Genomic DNA, 16,856 nt, shown 5'->3' on the forward strand with positions numbered 1-16,856 from the left:
ATTTGCTTGGAGTGTGTAGTGTTCTTAAAAAAACTAGCAAAAGTTCAAAGCTAAAATCTGCCCAAACATCAAGTGCAGTTCTTCAAAAATATCCTGGAAGCACAGAGTCGACTGTACCTCACAGACCTCTCGTCATATTTTAACGTTGAAGCAACTTTAACAAGGAAATCCACTGCTAACAGTAGACTCTGAACATTTTTCCTTTAGCTTCTTATCCCTCTTGGTTTTTTAGAATTTATTAAAAAACTCTCTCTCTCCAGCATGAGGCTACTGAACATCAGCCCTCTCAGACAATATGCTTCTGTGTTCATGAAGGAAGCATCACTGCCTTAACGTACCAAAAGATGGTTGTGCACCTAAAGGTGCAAATGAAATTTCTAATGACCTTCTTCATCAAATTAAACAAAGAAGATTTTAGGCTGTAGTGCAAGAGAAAAATGTCTGAAATAGCTGTACTACCTTCTGCAACAGTATTCACAGGAAAATGGTAGAAGCTTCTTGGTTTTGAGTTTCTAGAAAGTGGACTGGACTAGGAACTAGAAGACAGCGTTACGTTGCACTGTTGGCTAACCTGAACTAACTGGCACACTGCCTCCTTTCCTTGCTGTTGTCCAAGGGAGGACAAGAATTCGCGTGACTTTCTAAGCAGTGCCTATGTACAGGCAAGGACACAGCACTGTGCAGTGGCAGTACGAACACAGATGTAACTCGGGACTGAGGGTCCTTGCTGCTAAGGCGTAAACAGTTTTGGAAACTAAGGGAACTTCACCAGCAAAAAAACATACCGCTGCTGGCATCAGGCAGTAACTATGATGATGTGCCAAGGATCTAAAACTTGGATTTGGTGCCTCACTTGCTCCAGTTTGAGGAGGTGAGCTGCCTGCTCCTAACTCAGGAGCTTCACTGAGCCCTAGAGCAGCTGCAGGTCTGCACGTGGCAAGATCCACGCTGTGCCTATCTGAAAAATGACATTGTGCACCATGGATCCTCCTGGCCACCAGCGGTTTCTAATGCTGTGACTCCCAAAATAATTCAGCCTATAAAGGGAATTGCAAATGCTTTTAATGATTCTTGCTTCTCACACAATACCTCCCCAATAAATGACTCCTGTCTCCTATTGATATGGTGCTTTGGTGCGTATATGTATTTATACCATGTCTTGAAGCAGAGCACAGACCACAGTGCATGCACGTAAGAAGCTCCTACTGAAAGCAGACAGAAGTGAAAGCCCAAGTACCAATGCAGCGTATCAGATGTACCAGAGACACTCCAGGGATGCAAGCATGTAAATATATAACAGATCCTTTGTAAAAAAGCAAAACAAAAAGCATCACAGCATAGTTTCAGTCACATACATCTGAGTAGGAAACTTTTTATTAAAGTTCTCAGAATGTATTAATTGATGCTAATTGATATTGATGGTTGGTACCGTACTTCTGCCCTTTCCAGGAGAGGGGGTGACAGGTAACACAACTCCATGCTGCAGAGAAGCAGGCTGACTGACGGCAATACTTCAGATAAACAACAAGCATAGTGGAGGCTGATTCACAAAGCTATCCCAGCGCCCATGAGATTGTGCTCTGAGAAGTCACCAGCCAGTTTGCTCCCAGCAAGTCATGCCCTCTGCCAACTCACCTCTCCAGGGGTACGTTTAAAAACACCCCTGAATAAGAAGGCGCATTTCCTATTGCCTTAAAGTTTCCCTTTTAAATTTTGGCAAATGCTACACTGGAAATTTATTTGCACCAGATTGTACTCAGTGGTTTTATAATGACTGGTATGTGTGTTGATGCCATGTTACCAAATAATGAAGACTAACAACACATGGGCACTGAAATATTTGACTCAGGCTTGTAGTTGGTACCAGCAAGCGCCCAGCTTCTTTGCTGTTCAGACGACTCCAACAGTGTTGCCAGCATTAGTTTCTTTGTGAAAGAGGATCTGAGCTACAGGACGACACAACTGCATTTGCAAAGAGACAACAGGAGTTACACAGAGCATGAAAAGCAGGTTTACAAGTTTATTAGGCCAAAAAAATTAAGTGCAAGAGAAGATCTCTTGCTTAAACTTTAAAACATATGAGGGGCCATGTGAAAAATATTTCTAGACTCCAAACCTTTCTTTTCACCCAGTTCCACACAGAAAAAGAGGTAAAGGAGAAAAAAAATAAGGAAAGAATAGATAAAGCATGGCGACACACAATCAGATATGCCATTGATTTATGCTGAAGCTCTAGAATATAAAATATCTGTGTTCTGCACAGCTTTATCACATGCAGGCACTGGGGAATGCACGGAATGGCTTCCAGGCTAAACTTGGGCTGTTTGCTGCATGTTTGAGCCGTTTACACACTCTGCATTGCCTGCTCTCAAACTGGAACTCCCGCTGGGTCTACAGATTTAGAGCAAGGGTAGTTTAAATCCACTGAGACTGCTGCACACGTACTTCCCCATGCAATCAAATCAAGCACCTGGGCAGCGATACTGCACAGGCGCTGCGGGGGGTTTACATGGCACATTGCAAATAACGAAACTGGCAAGTGCCAGGCTATGCCCGTTCCGGAGAAAGTCTGCAAAGGGCACAGCACCCTCCTTCTCCTTTGGAAAGGACACAACATGTGTCAGCTGCCCAGTCAGTGCCCTGCCGTTATGTCAGCTCCCTGTATTCTGGCTATCCAAGAAGTACAAACCAGATGAGCAGCTCCAGTGTGGTCTTGGGGCAAATTAGGTTGAACTTGGCTCCCCAGCCAATATACCTGCCTATGTGCTAGAACCTTCTGATTTTGTTTTTTCTTCCACTCCTGCCAATGAAGTAAGAGAGCTGCCTGCTTGAAGAACAGACAGCCAGGTTAAGCTGCAGATTTGCTCACTTGTTTCTCTCTTGGACTATTGCTTTCACTGTGATAATGTTTTACTCAGATTTTCTTTATTTAAATTGATTCATCACTGCTAAGAAAAAAGCTGCTGAAGCTAGCCAAGGGCTTGTATCAATCACAACGATCTTTTGATTCTTGTCTACAGTCATCAGTACCAAGAGGACAAAGTTATAAGCTGTCACTTTCTCATCACCAAGTCAAGCAGACAAAGGCATACTGAATAAAAAGGGAGGCAGGAAGAAGTGAAATAACTTTTAAATAGATCACTATCTGGGTATCCAAATTGATAACAATACCACCACTTCAAGTAGGAATCCAACTAAAAATACATTCAGGAGCTCAAATAAATTTACTGAATCCCAACTGATGCAAAAGCTGTCTGGTCAGGGATCCTTTCAACAGGATAAAGCAGGCAGAACCACTCAATGAATGAAAAATCTCTGATCCCAAAGAAACCATGGCCTCCAGGTAAACATCACATAAAGCTGAGTTCACGTGCTCTGAATAATCATGGTATACACATAACAAGGAATCTTGACAAATAACTCCTCACACCAGAATAAATCTCGCCATACAGGACTGTGACCTTATTTCTCCTGGACAATTTTGCAGGTGGCTGTTTTAGCTGCAGTAAACAGGCATAGTCACACTGGAAACAATTTCAGTTTTCCTACTAAAATACAGGAGTATAGTCTACTGAAGAAGAGACAGAAGAGGAAAATGGTGGTTTGAAGGATTACACAAGTTTGAAGTTGCCCGTAGTAAGTCATGAATGCAACTTTTTGAAGGAAGAAAACTCTTTGAGTCTTATATATGTATATATAGGTATTTTTAAATAAGATGTGACCCAAGTCACCTTCTGAATATTTGGGAGTAGATTTCAGGAGCCTCCTTGGCTTTTGATACCTACTTCTGCTTTCACAACTGAAATGGCTCTTACAAGCTATATGGTAAACTAAGAAAAAAATTACTTCCCCACCTGGAGGGATGACAGAATCCATAATATGCTAGCAGCATTTACATCCCATTCCCATTAAGCACCAAAACCATTTTTATAAGGAAAACGTAATCTTAAGGGTTATCTTTAATCAGATACAGTATATGTGCAGAGCCCTACCTTTTGGGCAGAAAAATACCCCTCCAGCATTAGTTTTGAATAGATTACATCAATTGGAAGTGTCCTGGTCAGATCACCAAAAACATATTGTCTCTTACAGGCCCTTCCTGAAAAGATCCCAGTCCTATAACCACTCCTGATGCCACTTTCACGACTGTTTGTTCCCATGTATTAAAGGGATGACGTAGACAGAGATGTCGTCTCCAGAGCCCAGCCTGTCGTTGGATATTCGCCAGCCCCGGTCCTTCAGCACTCCCCTGGCTCGCATCACCAGGTCCTGCGCCGCCAGCGTGTACCTGTGGAAAAGGCAGAACACAGCCGGGGAGTGCTTGTCTGCATGAGGGAAGTGGGTTTTCACAGCCTGCCAAATTTACTGTTGTGAGCTACCAGGACAAGCTTCCCAGCGTTTTCAAAGCAGGCAGGAGAAACGCAAACCACAGCATACCCACAAAGCAACCCCTTCCAGTTCAGTGATGGCTCCTGCATCAGAATCCGAAGGTATCTGACAGGCACCGATTGACCAAAAAGTTACCCGTCATTTTGGGTGCCTGGCTTCACAAGTTTTCAGAAAAATATTAAACACTTGCTTTAACAAATCTGCTTTGTAGGAGTAATCTGAAAAAACTAAGGACCCAAATAACACTACTTGTTGTCAAAAACTACACCCCTGTTAGACTGAAACATCTGAAGGTAAATACAGGTCAAATCTTTCAGAGACAAACCATAAAAAAGTTATTTGAAAGTAACAGAACATTAAAAATAAAATCCAAATTACACTTTAAACCAAGTAGACTAACTTGCTTTCCCTGACCACGAGAATTATTTTTAAACGTATTTTATTCTGAAACTGGAAAAGGGAACTTACAGTTAATACAGCCAGATTAAGAGAGTCCCACAGTCCTTTTCACATGTATGAGTTCAATGAAAACTGCATGAATGTGAGTTGCCAAGTGCTTAATTTAGTGAAAAACCAAGTTTCACGTTGCTTCAAAACTCCCAGCCTGCGCTGGGCTGAGCCGCATTGGATTTATAGCAGTTATTTTCTGTCTGGAAAAAATAACACATGCTGCTTGGGGGCAGAAAAGTGTCAGAGTCCAAAAGGTGGTGCATGACAGTGTTCTGTCACATGCTCCGACATGTTCTCCCTTGTCATTTTAGCTGCTGTTAGATCAACACATCTGTGTACTCATTTAGAAGTTTCCTCTGAAAGAAATCTCATTATGGGTGAACAGCTACTGTCCCGTGTTTGTCTCCATCAGTCCAACACCGGGCTGAGATGTTTTCAATTTGGTCATGTGAAGCCAAGCTTTTCTATGATTTGATAATTAAAAATTAATGGAACAGTTAAAAGACTAACAAGAAAAAAACAGTTCAGTGTTGTGACTGCCTGTGTTTTATCTGAAGCATAAATATCAACCTCTAAGATGATGTGGGGCTCTGTGAAGCCCAACACACAGGCCACCAGAAGCAATGCACATCCCTGCAGTTTGCAGAACCCAGGAAGGGCAAGAAGGGTTTGCATTTCAGGACCCCCTTTTCTAGGGAAGATCCTTGTCCAGAAATGATCTGCCCAGATCTCATCTGAGGAACGGGGAAGAACAGTATCTCCACCAATCAGAAGCAGTGAGGGGAAAAAAAGTTTATTAAGTAAGACTGTTCTAACCCCAGACATTGTCACCATTATTAAATGGTAATTTCTATTAGTAGAGACTCTATTCACTCTCTGGGGACAAAAGAAGGAAAAAACCCCAATTATGTACCATTTCTACAATTTTGGTGCCGTAAACTCAAATGATCCTTTGAACAAGGAATAATTTATTTGCTCTACTAGAAAGATTTCTTAAATGCAAGTAAACCAACATTTGACTACCCAAAAGGTTTGATTTTAAATCCAAGTAATGTTGCACAGAAGCCATGTACCCCTGCTCCTAATGGTACTGAGAGATAAAATTTCCAGCCCTCACTAGTTTTGACAGGAGATGTGCTTTTAGCAGTAAGAGAAAGGCCCAAGGCATGAACTCTAGCACACACACATGCACACTGTCCACAGGTTCCGAGATCAGTCTGTACCGACTGGAGGTGTAACAGCAGGACGTAACAAGCAGCACTGCCCATCCTGTCCTAATGCAACGTGAAATTGTATTTTCTAAGGGGAAAAACGCCAAACACACATACTTGCACTCCTTCGCTCCCAAATCAGATGCAGGGCTAAGGAACAAAAGGACTCCATATGCAAGCAAGAAACTGGAATATTTATTCACAACGTGAATAAACGCATCAGAGCTGAGTGAATTTTGGCTAGGACATCTTTTCCAAGGACTTCTCAGCTATTGTCAGAATTTAGAAGAAGAAAACACCCATCATTCTGGAAGAAAATTTTGCCTTCCTCCTTTTTCTAATTAACAAGGGCTCCCCACATCTGAAGAGTACAAAGGAATAAGTATTGTTCTTGATTGTGTAAAGCTTTTGCTGCTTAATGTTTGGAGAGGGCAAGATAAAAAAAGAATTTTAATAAACCAGAAATTCTCTTGTAGACAGCCTAAAATACACAAGAAAAACAGCACCTTGAAGCAAAGCAAAAGGAACAGGTGAAGGCAGCAGCAAGGGAACATATTCCTCTCCTTGTGTAGAGTTGAATTGGAGCGATGCTGTTCAACTTGGCACTAGAGGAGACAGGCTGAGTATCTTGTACCTGGAGATGAATAGCAGCAGCAGTCCATTACCAAATGCTTTATTCTCCAGCACTGTGAACCTGGGATTCGGCTGTCGAGACAGCATTAGAGAACTGCTGAAGTAGTTTTAAAGTATCCACTTCCTCCTAATGAACAGCCTCACTGGAATTCAACTTTTGTATTTTAAGAATAAATATATATGTTTTTTTTTCTTCTGCTGAAGCTTTCAGCATTGATCAGTGAAAGTACTGCGGGAGAAATGGTGACACTGGGGGAAATGTGGTGCTCTCTGAGCAGCTTCTTATCTTCTCACACCCAGCAGAGGTGGAGCAACTCCCCAGCATCCTCATAAATCTCTAGAGAGAGAGAGGGAATGAGAAAGGACAGGAGGGAAGATGAAAAAGAAAAGATCCCCAAGGTCAGTGGGTAAACCTGTGTAAGTGCAGCTGAAGCAAATGTACAAGAATTATACTTCTCTATCTTCATACCTTTTCAGAGACATGATGTATGGAAAGCAGCAGTGTGTCGCTACCACCTGTTCTTCTTCAGTCAGGGTCCCCTTCATGCTCTTGTCTGCCTCAACAACCGTAAGAAATGAGCTAGCTAAGAAATCCATCTCCACCCCAGCTTCTTCGCACCATCACAGCCATCACATAGGAACTGTTCTCTGATCAAGACTGTGCCCATCACCGGCTGCCCAAATCCCCTGAGGCTACATCTGCATGTCTAGGTGAAGAGAGAACCGAGGACTTTGCTCTCCCTGCACTTGGAGATGCCCAGGCACATGCTACGTTTGACAGGATTCAAAGATGTTTTTCTGTGGATAACAAACATTCACAGTTCTGACAGTAAGTATCAGCAGGAGAGAGTCCCAAGAGCATTGCTGAGGGCTGTAAGCTCTTACCCATCAGGCTATAAAATTACTTCTAATTCAAATGCGAGTGATATTGTTCCCTCAAAGAGATAATTACATAACAGATAAGTACTCTGCAGCTCTAAAATCCTCCTCCCTAGTTTTTTTTTTTTGTTTGTTTGTTTGTTTGTTTTTTTTAATATGCTGCTGTCAGGGAACAAGTAGGCTACTGGGTCAGGCAGATCCAGAGTCTGCTCCACAGGTAGATGCTCCAAAAGTCCACACCATTACCAAACCCAGGGGCAAGTCTCTTACGTTCTGACAAGTTTTCTACCTCCCTAGAGATTCCAGCTGATTACCTCACCACAGACTATGTCACTACACCCATCACAGAACCTGACATTTTGTGGGTTAACATTTCCTTTAAACGTTAACACTGATAATACGGCAAATAAGATTTTCCTGTCACTGACTAGTGAGAGGAATGAACAGCTCCACAGTCTGAGCTGCTATGCTATTGTAAATTCATTAGTTATACCTCATTTGGACCACTGTGAAGTAATTACATAAAACCTCTCACACAGTACTTTAAACCCTTTAAACATTCCTTACAACCAAGCAGCAAGAGCAATTCCACGAAGGTAATTTTCATAAATATCATTGTAAACTATATGAGAGACTGCTCTAATTACCTTTTGCAAGCTGGCATGAGAAATGTCTTGCCACCACTATTTGTAAGGTTCTAAACGACCTGGCACAAAGTTACTTAAAGGAACAAATTAATTTTCAATTCAGATGTCCATTCACAGACCAGTAGGTCAAACACTAATAAATGTGTTTGTTCTAACTTATAATACAGCAGGCCCCATTGTGGAGTGTGTTGTACTCATGCTGGCACAAACAGGGACTAATCCCCCCACAACTACTGGGGCTAAAACCAGCACAAACAAATCTAAATGAAACAAAGAAAATCTCTTTTTCCTTTGGCGTCTCTGATTTCTATGAGTATTTTATAACGGATGAAAAATTACTCACTGAACAAGTCAAAAAGATCAAACAAAGAATTGCCATTCCTACTGCAGCAGACACGGTGGCATCACCAGCTTTGGGAAGACCGAAGGGAACAAAACAGACACAGTGTACCTAGGCTGCATTCAGAACTAACAGACAGGACCAGCAAGGATGGTAGGAAGAGACAACTTTTCCCAATTACTAGATGAGAATGGAGACAGAGCAGGGCAGATGTATTACACTTTACCAGGTGCCTTTGCAAGAGGAGACTCAGGGGTGCAGAAATAGAGGGCAAACGCTTCCTAGCACCTCTGAATGGAAAGTAGATTGGTGTGTCATCTCCTCCTGCCTTAAATGCATGGCCTAGCTGCATAGCACAGTGCCAGATGCCCTGGAAGGGCGCCTTGCTAATCGTGCCTGATCTCATCCCAGAGAGAGCGCAGACACTGCTCTTGTTTGTTGTTTGGGGACTTGTTTGCTTGCTTGATGCTTTTTTTAAAGAGAGAAACTCATCAAGTTAAGAAGTAATAAAGACAGGAAGAGTATGAGGTAGGTTAAAATTGTGAAATGAAACAGAATCCAACTAAATGAAATAGAGTCAGACTTTCCACTTTGTCACCACACCTGTCCTGCAGCTGGTAGCACTGAGCATCCCCTACTGAAGGTGGGTTTAAAGGTCACAGCATGACCAGGGAGGAGTGGGAAGCACACTGTGCAGTATTTATACATACACACACACAGAGTGAGAAAGAGGTGCTGATGATGTCCTAGTGAGAAACAATCTTTAGTGTTAAGGGACTATCCAAAGCAGAGTTAAGTGTAAACCTGTGACTGCTGGAGACAGAGACCTGTTGCTAAGAGCTCAGTCTCCTGCAGTTTCCACAGGACCTCATACAGCAAACAAAATCGATCCCATGCCAAGATCCTATGATCCCAGAACTACTCCTTTGAAGGCAGGCAATTATCAGTTATAACAGACTCCCCCCGCAGCCCCAAACCCTCATATTTGCAGTAGAGACTTCATCCAACATCTAAAAATGTCCTCTTGCAAGTGTTGCATATTTACTGAATGTTATTCATATTATACTTTCTACAAAAATATATTTCACAAGAAAGAGCTTTTCTGTAGAAGCTAGAAAATCAGGGATGAGCACGAACCTGTGGGGATCATCGGGGTCACAGTTCGGTAGAAAGTTAGTGACAGCTTCTGCCACTTCTTCATTTAACAGCACATCCCAGAGTCCATCAGTAGCTAGGATCAGAACATCATCTGGCCCATGCTCGTACTGCAGGAGGTCATAGACTCTCACCTAAAACACAAAAACCCAAGAGACATCCATGAAGGGGAAGACTGTCAGAGCTGTTTGTGAAACATTGCTGTTTGGCTGTGAGTTAGCAGCTTGGCCAGGGCACTGAAATACCTCTCCTACAGCACTGCTGAGGCTTTTCTCCAATTTGGCCCTCACACTGCAGTCCTTCCTGCCCCAGCTCAGCACGGCTCAACTGCTGACCCCCATCAGGATGGACACAAGGTTCCCGAGCAAGGCTGCAGAGCACTGTGTCACCTGCTGCCAGCGACGCTCAAAGCCTCCCCCACCAGCAGCCTGGTTCAGCATGTGAGGCTCTTCCCTATCACTGGCAGGACTACTCATATGGAAGCTGAATAATTTATTTGATGAATTTTTGATGTTTTCTAATAAAATATTCATAAATAATTGTTTTCACTATTTGTCCAGATCCATTTAACTTTGGCAGATACATTGCACATGTTCAGAAATGCCTGTGTCACAGAAGGCATCACATTCACTTTTCTAGACCCCAGGCAGCTGCTGCACTCAAGAATTATGCCTGAGCAAGTGAGCAGTTCAACAAAACAGAGAGACACTGTTTATCTGCTCAGTTATGTGTACCTGTAAGGATTTCAGTAGGTAGAGATCAATTCAACAGCTGCACAAAAGTGAACCCTCAAGCTTATCCACACTATTAAAATGCTCACTGGCTTCACTGCATCAGTCTGCAGCCACAGTCAGGCTGATCGCTGCTGCTGGCACTTCCGTAACACCCTGCCCTTAAAACAACTTCCACCATCCTCTTCCCAGTGAGGCTGAAGAAAGTCGGGAGCAGAGGAGGCAGACAGGAGGCCACCAGCTGAGCCAGAATACAGGGAAGGGTCATGGCAAGTGTTTTCAATCGAGCCTTTTGTTGGGAGTAACTCTCCTTCCAGCACACACTGTATTCCAGCTGATGAACTGCCTGCAATTTCCAGGTTGCGATGGGGAGCCGTTATGAGGCACTCACAGAGCACTTTAATTACCACAGCAAGAACTACAGTTTGAAAGAAGTGTGACAACCTTGGCAAAGCAGACAGGGTGCACCTAGCCACACACCCTGCTCCAGCCTCAGGCTCCACTAGCAGCAGCGGCAGTCAGGAAATTTGTCAGAACAAGCGTTTGGCATAACTAGAAAATATGAGCTGTTTTATTCTCCCTCCTGGTGCATTCTCCCCTTAGGAGCCACGGAGCAGGCAATGCACATAAAATGCCTGGACCTTTTAATGTAATTATGATTTTATGGGACTGCAACCAGTACCAGAGGAAAAAAAAAGTCACCTAGACCTGACTGCTAATCCTTACTTGTTCACCTTTCACTGAAAAGCACAAGAAGGTAATTTGTAAAATGTAACCTTCACTTCATTATCTAAGGTAGCAGCTGAATAAGGACTTTGGAGAGGATTAAAGTCAAGGCAAGAAACTCTCTTCATTAGAGCGTATCTCCTTATTCAGCCTGAGTGGGAATCCTGTTATAGAAAAGATCACTATATGCAGCACAGATCTCCTCCCAAACCCACTGCACAGAAACCAGGAGCTGTTATAGTCCCCATCTCCCAGAATTTAGTTCAGCCTCTAACAGCCCAGGGTTTCAACTGGGAAATCACTGGGCCGTTGGAGGTAAGTTGGCCAACACAGCCATCAATAAGCAGCACGTGTTCTTGTCATATCTCTTGAGTACAGGCAAGTATTTGAAAGCATCGGGGTTAATGCTCAGGGATGCACTGAGCATTTGCTGCCTCTCGTAGGAATAACCAAGCTTCTAACATCAGCGCTAGGGAAAACATATCTACCATGGCTTGCCCACCCAGGCAAAGTACACATTATACCACAGGAGCCTTTTTTTGCAGCATTGGTGGAGAAGAAGGCAGGAAACCAAGACCATGCATCACTGATTTGAATCCTCCTGCAATGAACAATCTTGTCTGACTGGGGAGTGGCACTGGGGCAGATAAACTTGTCAAAGCTACCTGCAGCCAATCTGCAGGTCAAAAGGTCCAAATCCTTGGTGTAGCACAATGCTAGAAAAACATCAAGAATAGATAATTTTACAAAGAACATGTTTAGTTTTTGGGGAAAAGAAAAAACATGCAATCACTGATTTTATGGGTAATCTGTGAACAAGGTGGTTACTTCCTAAAAGCAAAATCTTTTTGAACTGAGCACCTCCAGAAAGGGGTACCATTGAGAAGGAACTAGATGTCAGAAGAGGTGCAGAGAGGGCTGAGGGGTGAGCAATAAGGGATGCTAGGCTGGTACCCAGGCTAAGGAAAACAGAGTGCCAAGGTTACAGTGAGGCAAGCTTGGGGCAAGTTCAGGCAAGATTCTTCTATACAAGGACCAGTTAGACATGCAACAAAATGTTCACTGAAATGCAGCTTTGTCTGCCTTCCAGTTACCACAGCAGCAACTCACTAGGGCAGCCATGTCCACATAATACTTAATTTTTTTCTTAAGCTCTTTCTTTCTGTCTTTACTCGGATTTCTAAAATATAGCTGTAGGTGCCCCCAGCACATTGCTCACAAAAAAGGAGTTAATTTAGAGCTGTCCAATCTATCATAGGTTCAGGTTATGCTCACAGACCACTGTGCCCAGGCGCAGAAAAAAGCCAGCTTCTAACCCTTCACTTTTCTGCTAGCAGCTTTGTTCTAGTTCCTACCTGGGTCAATGAGGGTCTCTTGTAGTAGAGACACATACCTTCAGCTGGGCACAGAGCAGGGTGACAGCAGAGCTCCCGGGGGCATAGAGGTTGGGCAGCACCACCGGGGCACGTGTAACAGATGCTCAGACCAGCAGGTCTCACTGAACACCCACTCCACACACCCCCACATTGTGCAGCACCCCATAACATACTCTACACACACTGTACAGGAAAGGTGAGGGAGTGTGATATGCCAGAGGTTCGGAAAGATGAGGAGAGATCCAGGGAGTTACCCAAGTGCCTGCAACAGCCAGCAACCCCACAGCACTGTAAATCTTATGTGATCAAAAGCAGCTCATTGCCTCCCATAGAAATTACTACTTTTTTTTTTTTTTTTTTTTTGGTTCCAGAGCCAGCCTTCCCAATGACTGCTTCCTTCCTGCAGCTGTATTTCAAGAAACTGAGCAACAGTGAGGTTTAAGCGATGTTCTGTCTGTGACATGTTTGTGCAAAGCTGCACACACTGCTAAACAGTACTGCATAGCCCTGCTACTGCAGATTGCCAGAAACTGGCTGTCAGTGCAGAGGTCTCCTTAACTGGTGCTGCACCCTTGACAAATTTCCTAGCAATTCCACCCCAAATTTTCAACCTTTCCCTCACGACTCGATGCTTCTGCAGCCAGATGTCAATCCTGATAGTGCCCCACAGAACTCACGTTCTCTGACCCAAACACCTCAGGCTACCTGTGCTCTGTTCTCTGCCTTCTGGGCTGTCCTCAGAGCCTTGCCACCAACTCCCCCCAGCTTACCAGCCCCTTCTGTGCTGCCTTGGCAAACTTTCTCAGTCTTTAACATATTTCTGGAGCATCAGGGCAGCCTTCAAAGGAGCCCAGTTTGGTCACCATCCTTGTACCATACACTGATGTCGTCTTACTTCATGTAGAGCAGCTACCCTGTTAACTAGCTACCCCTGACTTTAGTAACCAGAAAATGTAAAAAGCCAACTACAAGGAAGGAGCACCAGAACCTCAGTAGCACAGACATCCATGACAATAAGCATTGGGTTACACTATATTTTATCCTGACCGGTACTTGCAGATCTCTGCTGATAGCTAACAGCAGATACACACTGCTAGAGCACAGTCACACACGACATCTTTCTGAACGGGTGTTACGTAGTTTGTCACATAACGCCTTTCTTCAATCCAGATATTTGTTTCTCATATTGCTCACCTACATCTAGTCAAGAGCACAGAGAAAAATGCTCTGGGCAAGTAACGAACAAACGGGTGGGTGGGTTTTATATTTACATTTCAAACAGATCTACCCACTGGACAAAACCTGCATTTGGCTGCTGAAAAGGGCCACAGCAGCTCTGCGAAGGCTCTGTAGCTTGTTTGCCAGGTTTGTTTTTAAGAGGCAGCCAACGCGAGCCCCTGAGGCTGGAAAACCGTTCACAACAGAGTGACATGCAAGCCTGCAGCCACCTGAGGTGCTCCTCAGCAGCCAGCCCCAGGGGAATTTGAGCCAAACAACAGCCCGCATTCACTCGCCTGCACTATTGATCAACTCGGCTACTTCAATAAATTAAGCCCTTTCTTAATTGTATCGTCCCTTTTTATGTGCAGTGTTATCCAGCACAGCTTCGCTGGCAAATCTTTCAATACCACCCTCCAAGTAATTTATATGTAAATAATAAAAAGCGGGTCCCAACATCGCTCCCTGCAGCACTCACCAATTAATCTCCTTTTAGCTTTTTACTGCCACCCTTTGTTTCCTGCCCTTTAGCCAATTTCCAGTAGACTGTGCCAACTTTCCACTTAGTCTGTAGCTTCGTATCTTTTATATTAATAACCTGTGATGCAGAACAGTTTCTCAAACATTTTCTGAGAAATCAAAGTGCTCATGCAAGACCATCTACTACATTTATAATTTTTTTTTTTTTTAATTCTCTGGTAGACATCGCCCTGAACGACTTCAAGCCACTAAAGTGTGACGTTTACTTCTTGAAACCACCTTGACTCCCTTTGATCGTACTGTACTTCTTTAAGTATTTGTCTTGCTTGGTCCTTTAAATGGTATAATTCCTAAAGATTTCTCCAGAAGTCAGATGTGAATCTAAAGTGGTCTCCCTTGACATATTTGTGGAGTTGTCAGAAAGATTTTACTAGCATAATGGAAAGAGAAAAATTCTCCTTCATTACCTTCTTATCATTTGCTGTGGTGGCTGGCTTTGGGTTCATCGCTGGCAAGGGCCAAACACTGCCATCAGAGCCAAACTTCTCCCACCAAATGGCTGAGCTGCCGCTCAAAAAATTTTAGGATGAAATTCTGCTTTTCAGCTGTGACAAAGCAGCTCTTGCTGAACTTTAAAAAGCAGAATTTCCTGCAGAAAGCTTTCAAATGAACTCTTCCATTATGAAAAAATAAATATTTCATTCCATGCCAGGGAGCCTCAGCCATGGCTTGCCTGCTTTGTGCTCCTCCAGTTCATTATAAAAGGCTCAATTCTCTAGAGCTCACCAACCTGCAGAAGTCCTCCAAATCTGGTCTCATAACAGCTGAGCCACTGAATCCTGATTACATTTGTCAGTCTTGGCTATGTGACTTCTCCTCCCATAGCCTGGCACTCTATCAAAGTATCATTTCACACCACTCTCAAATTACTTTTATATGCCTATTTCTGCATGTAGTCTCAGGGATACTTACCTTCCCTTCAGCTAAATTTTGGTGGCCATGGCATACTGGAGCTTTGTCATGCTGTAAGTAAAATATTCTGAAAACTCACCACATTGCCCCCAACTTGGGAAAGGACACTGTAATTATGGCACGGAAACAGAAGCCAGAGGACTTGGATCCTGCCCCCGTCACAGCTCCTTGTGTGCCTTAATTTCCTGTGCCTCCCCTCTTCCAGGTCTGGAAACCAGACATTGTGCTTCCCTACCTCTATATAAACAATTAAACAATTTGAACCAGTGCTGCACAAGTGCCAAAGATGACTGCTGCTTGATGCCACTGCCTTTATTTCCAAGTGCTAAGCTTCCCAGATGGCAGCATAAAGACATTTCTTAATGCTGGTTTCTGTGCAAGGTGCACTCTCCACATATGGACACAAGTCAGAGAAAAACATGAGGTGATAAAGCACTGGTGCTCTCTCTGGGAAGAGAAGGAAGAGATGGTTACGAGAAGGAGGTGCAACGGAAAGTAAGTTGGAGCATATGTTACTTCCTAATAAAATTCAGGGCTTTTTTTGCCAGTATCTCTAAATTGAGGTGGCTGGTGCTGTGTCTTTCCTCCTCCTGCCCCAGCGCATTTCTGCTGAATTTAGCTGTGAAGGGAATGTGGAAACAAAGCCAATTTTGCTTCCTTTTTGTGAAGCAGTTAAGAGATATTGAAACGTGGGTAGCATATGAACTGGATGTCATATTCCAGAATTTGAACACGTACAGATGCTCCACACAAATCAGAAAAGCCCATGAGAAGCTTTGGTTTATACACACAGACAAATACTGCAGCAGCAATTGGCAGAGATGACACTGCTGAGATACTGTGGTGCAGCCATTACGTACCCCAGAAACACTGGGTCTCAGCATGCCAGAAAGAAAAATAAATAGGTAAAATTGCATCATTTCGCTGGCACTGAACAAATCCATCACAGTGATGAGGGCAGAGCTGGCTGGTGGAGAACAGTAGCAGGTTCCAAGTGAGGGATACCACACATTCAAAGCCAGGAGAGGGAAGGTACTGAATTGACAGCAAGGAAACATGAAGAAAGGGCTGTCTGTAGGTCTCCCCCTTTTCTTCATGGCCAGAATTTCTCAGCACTTAAAATTTTTGTTTTTGAAATCTCAAAGATGTTCTAAGCAAAGTTAATTTAATAATTTGTTTCCTTCCTAGCAGTATTATGCTGTTTGTGTATCCTCATTCTCTCTCACTGCTATAGCAAGCAATAAATTCAAGGTCAAATACTGGGTATGGTTAAAACTCCATCAAGCCAGTTGCCAGTAGACAGCTCTCACCAGAAGCAAAGCCTCCTCTTTCTGTGCTGTCATCAGATGGTTTGCCTTTGCTTAATATTTTATGAAAAATATGTGTCATCTGTTCCTTGACGTAGGACCAGGAATGCAGTTACAGAGGAAAAAAATAGCGAGGTTTGCATGTTTCTTGTTAGCAAATACATTCAAATCCCTCTGGAAAGCTTGATATCCTTCAGTACAATGTGTCTGGTGGTCAAAAACTGTAACTGTTTGTGGTGAGCCAAGTAAAAATGGTGGAGGCATTTAAAACTACCCCTAACAGAAATACTGCATAAATTCCCTCGTTATGCCATCATTTGGGAATGCACAGTCGCATTCCTG

The 16,856-nt window shown here is 43.4% G+C and overlaps 1 protein-coding gene across 1 annotated transcript in view; it reads right to left on the minus strand.

The window, feature by feature from the left end:
• Positions 1–4,140: 4,140 nt before the first annotated feature.
• The window catches only part of PPM1H (protein phosphatase, Mg2+/Mn2+ dependent, 1H), a gene marked incomplete at its 5' end in the record, with an annotated part of 49,519 nt that continues 36,803 nt past the window's right edge, over positions 4,141–16,856 (minus strand). The window contains 2 exons of the mRNA XM_010083612.1: positions 4,141–4,288; positions 9,687–9,838. Coding sequence (XP_010081914.1) covers positions 4,141–4,288; positions 9,687–9,838 — 300 coding nt within the window. The remainder of the gene's footprint in view (positions 4,289–9,686; positions 9,839–16,856) is intronic.

This window comes from Pterocles gutturalis, unplaced genomic scaffold, assembly GCF_000699245.1.
Source record: "Pterocles gutturalis isolate BGI_N339 unplaced genomic scaffold, ASM69924v1 scaffold685, whole genome shotgun sequence".
In the NCBI taxonomy this organism is placed as follows: domain Eukaryota; kingdom Metazoa; phylum Chordata; class Aves; order Pterocliformes; family Pteroclidae; genus Pterocles; species Pterocles gutturalis.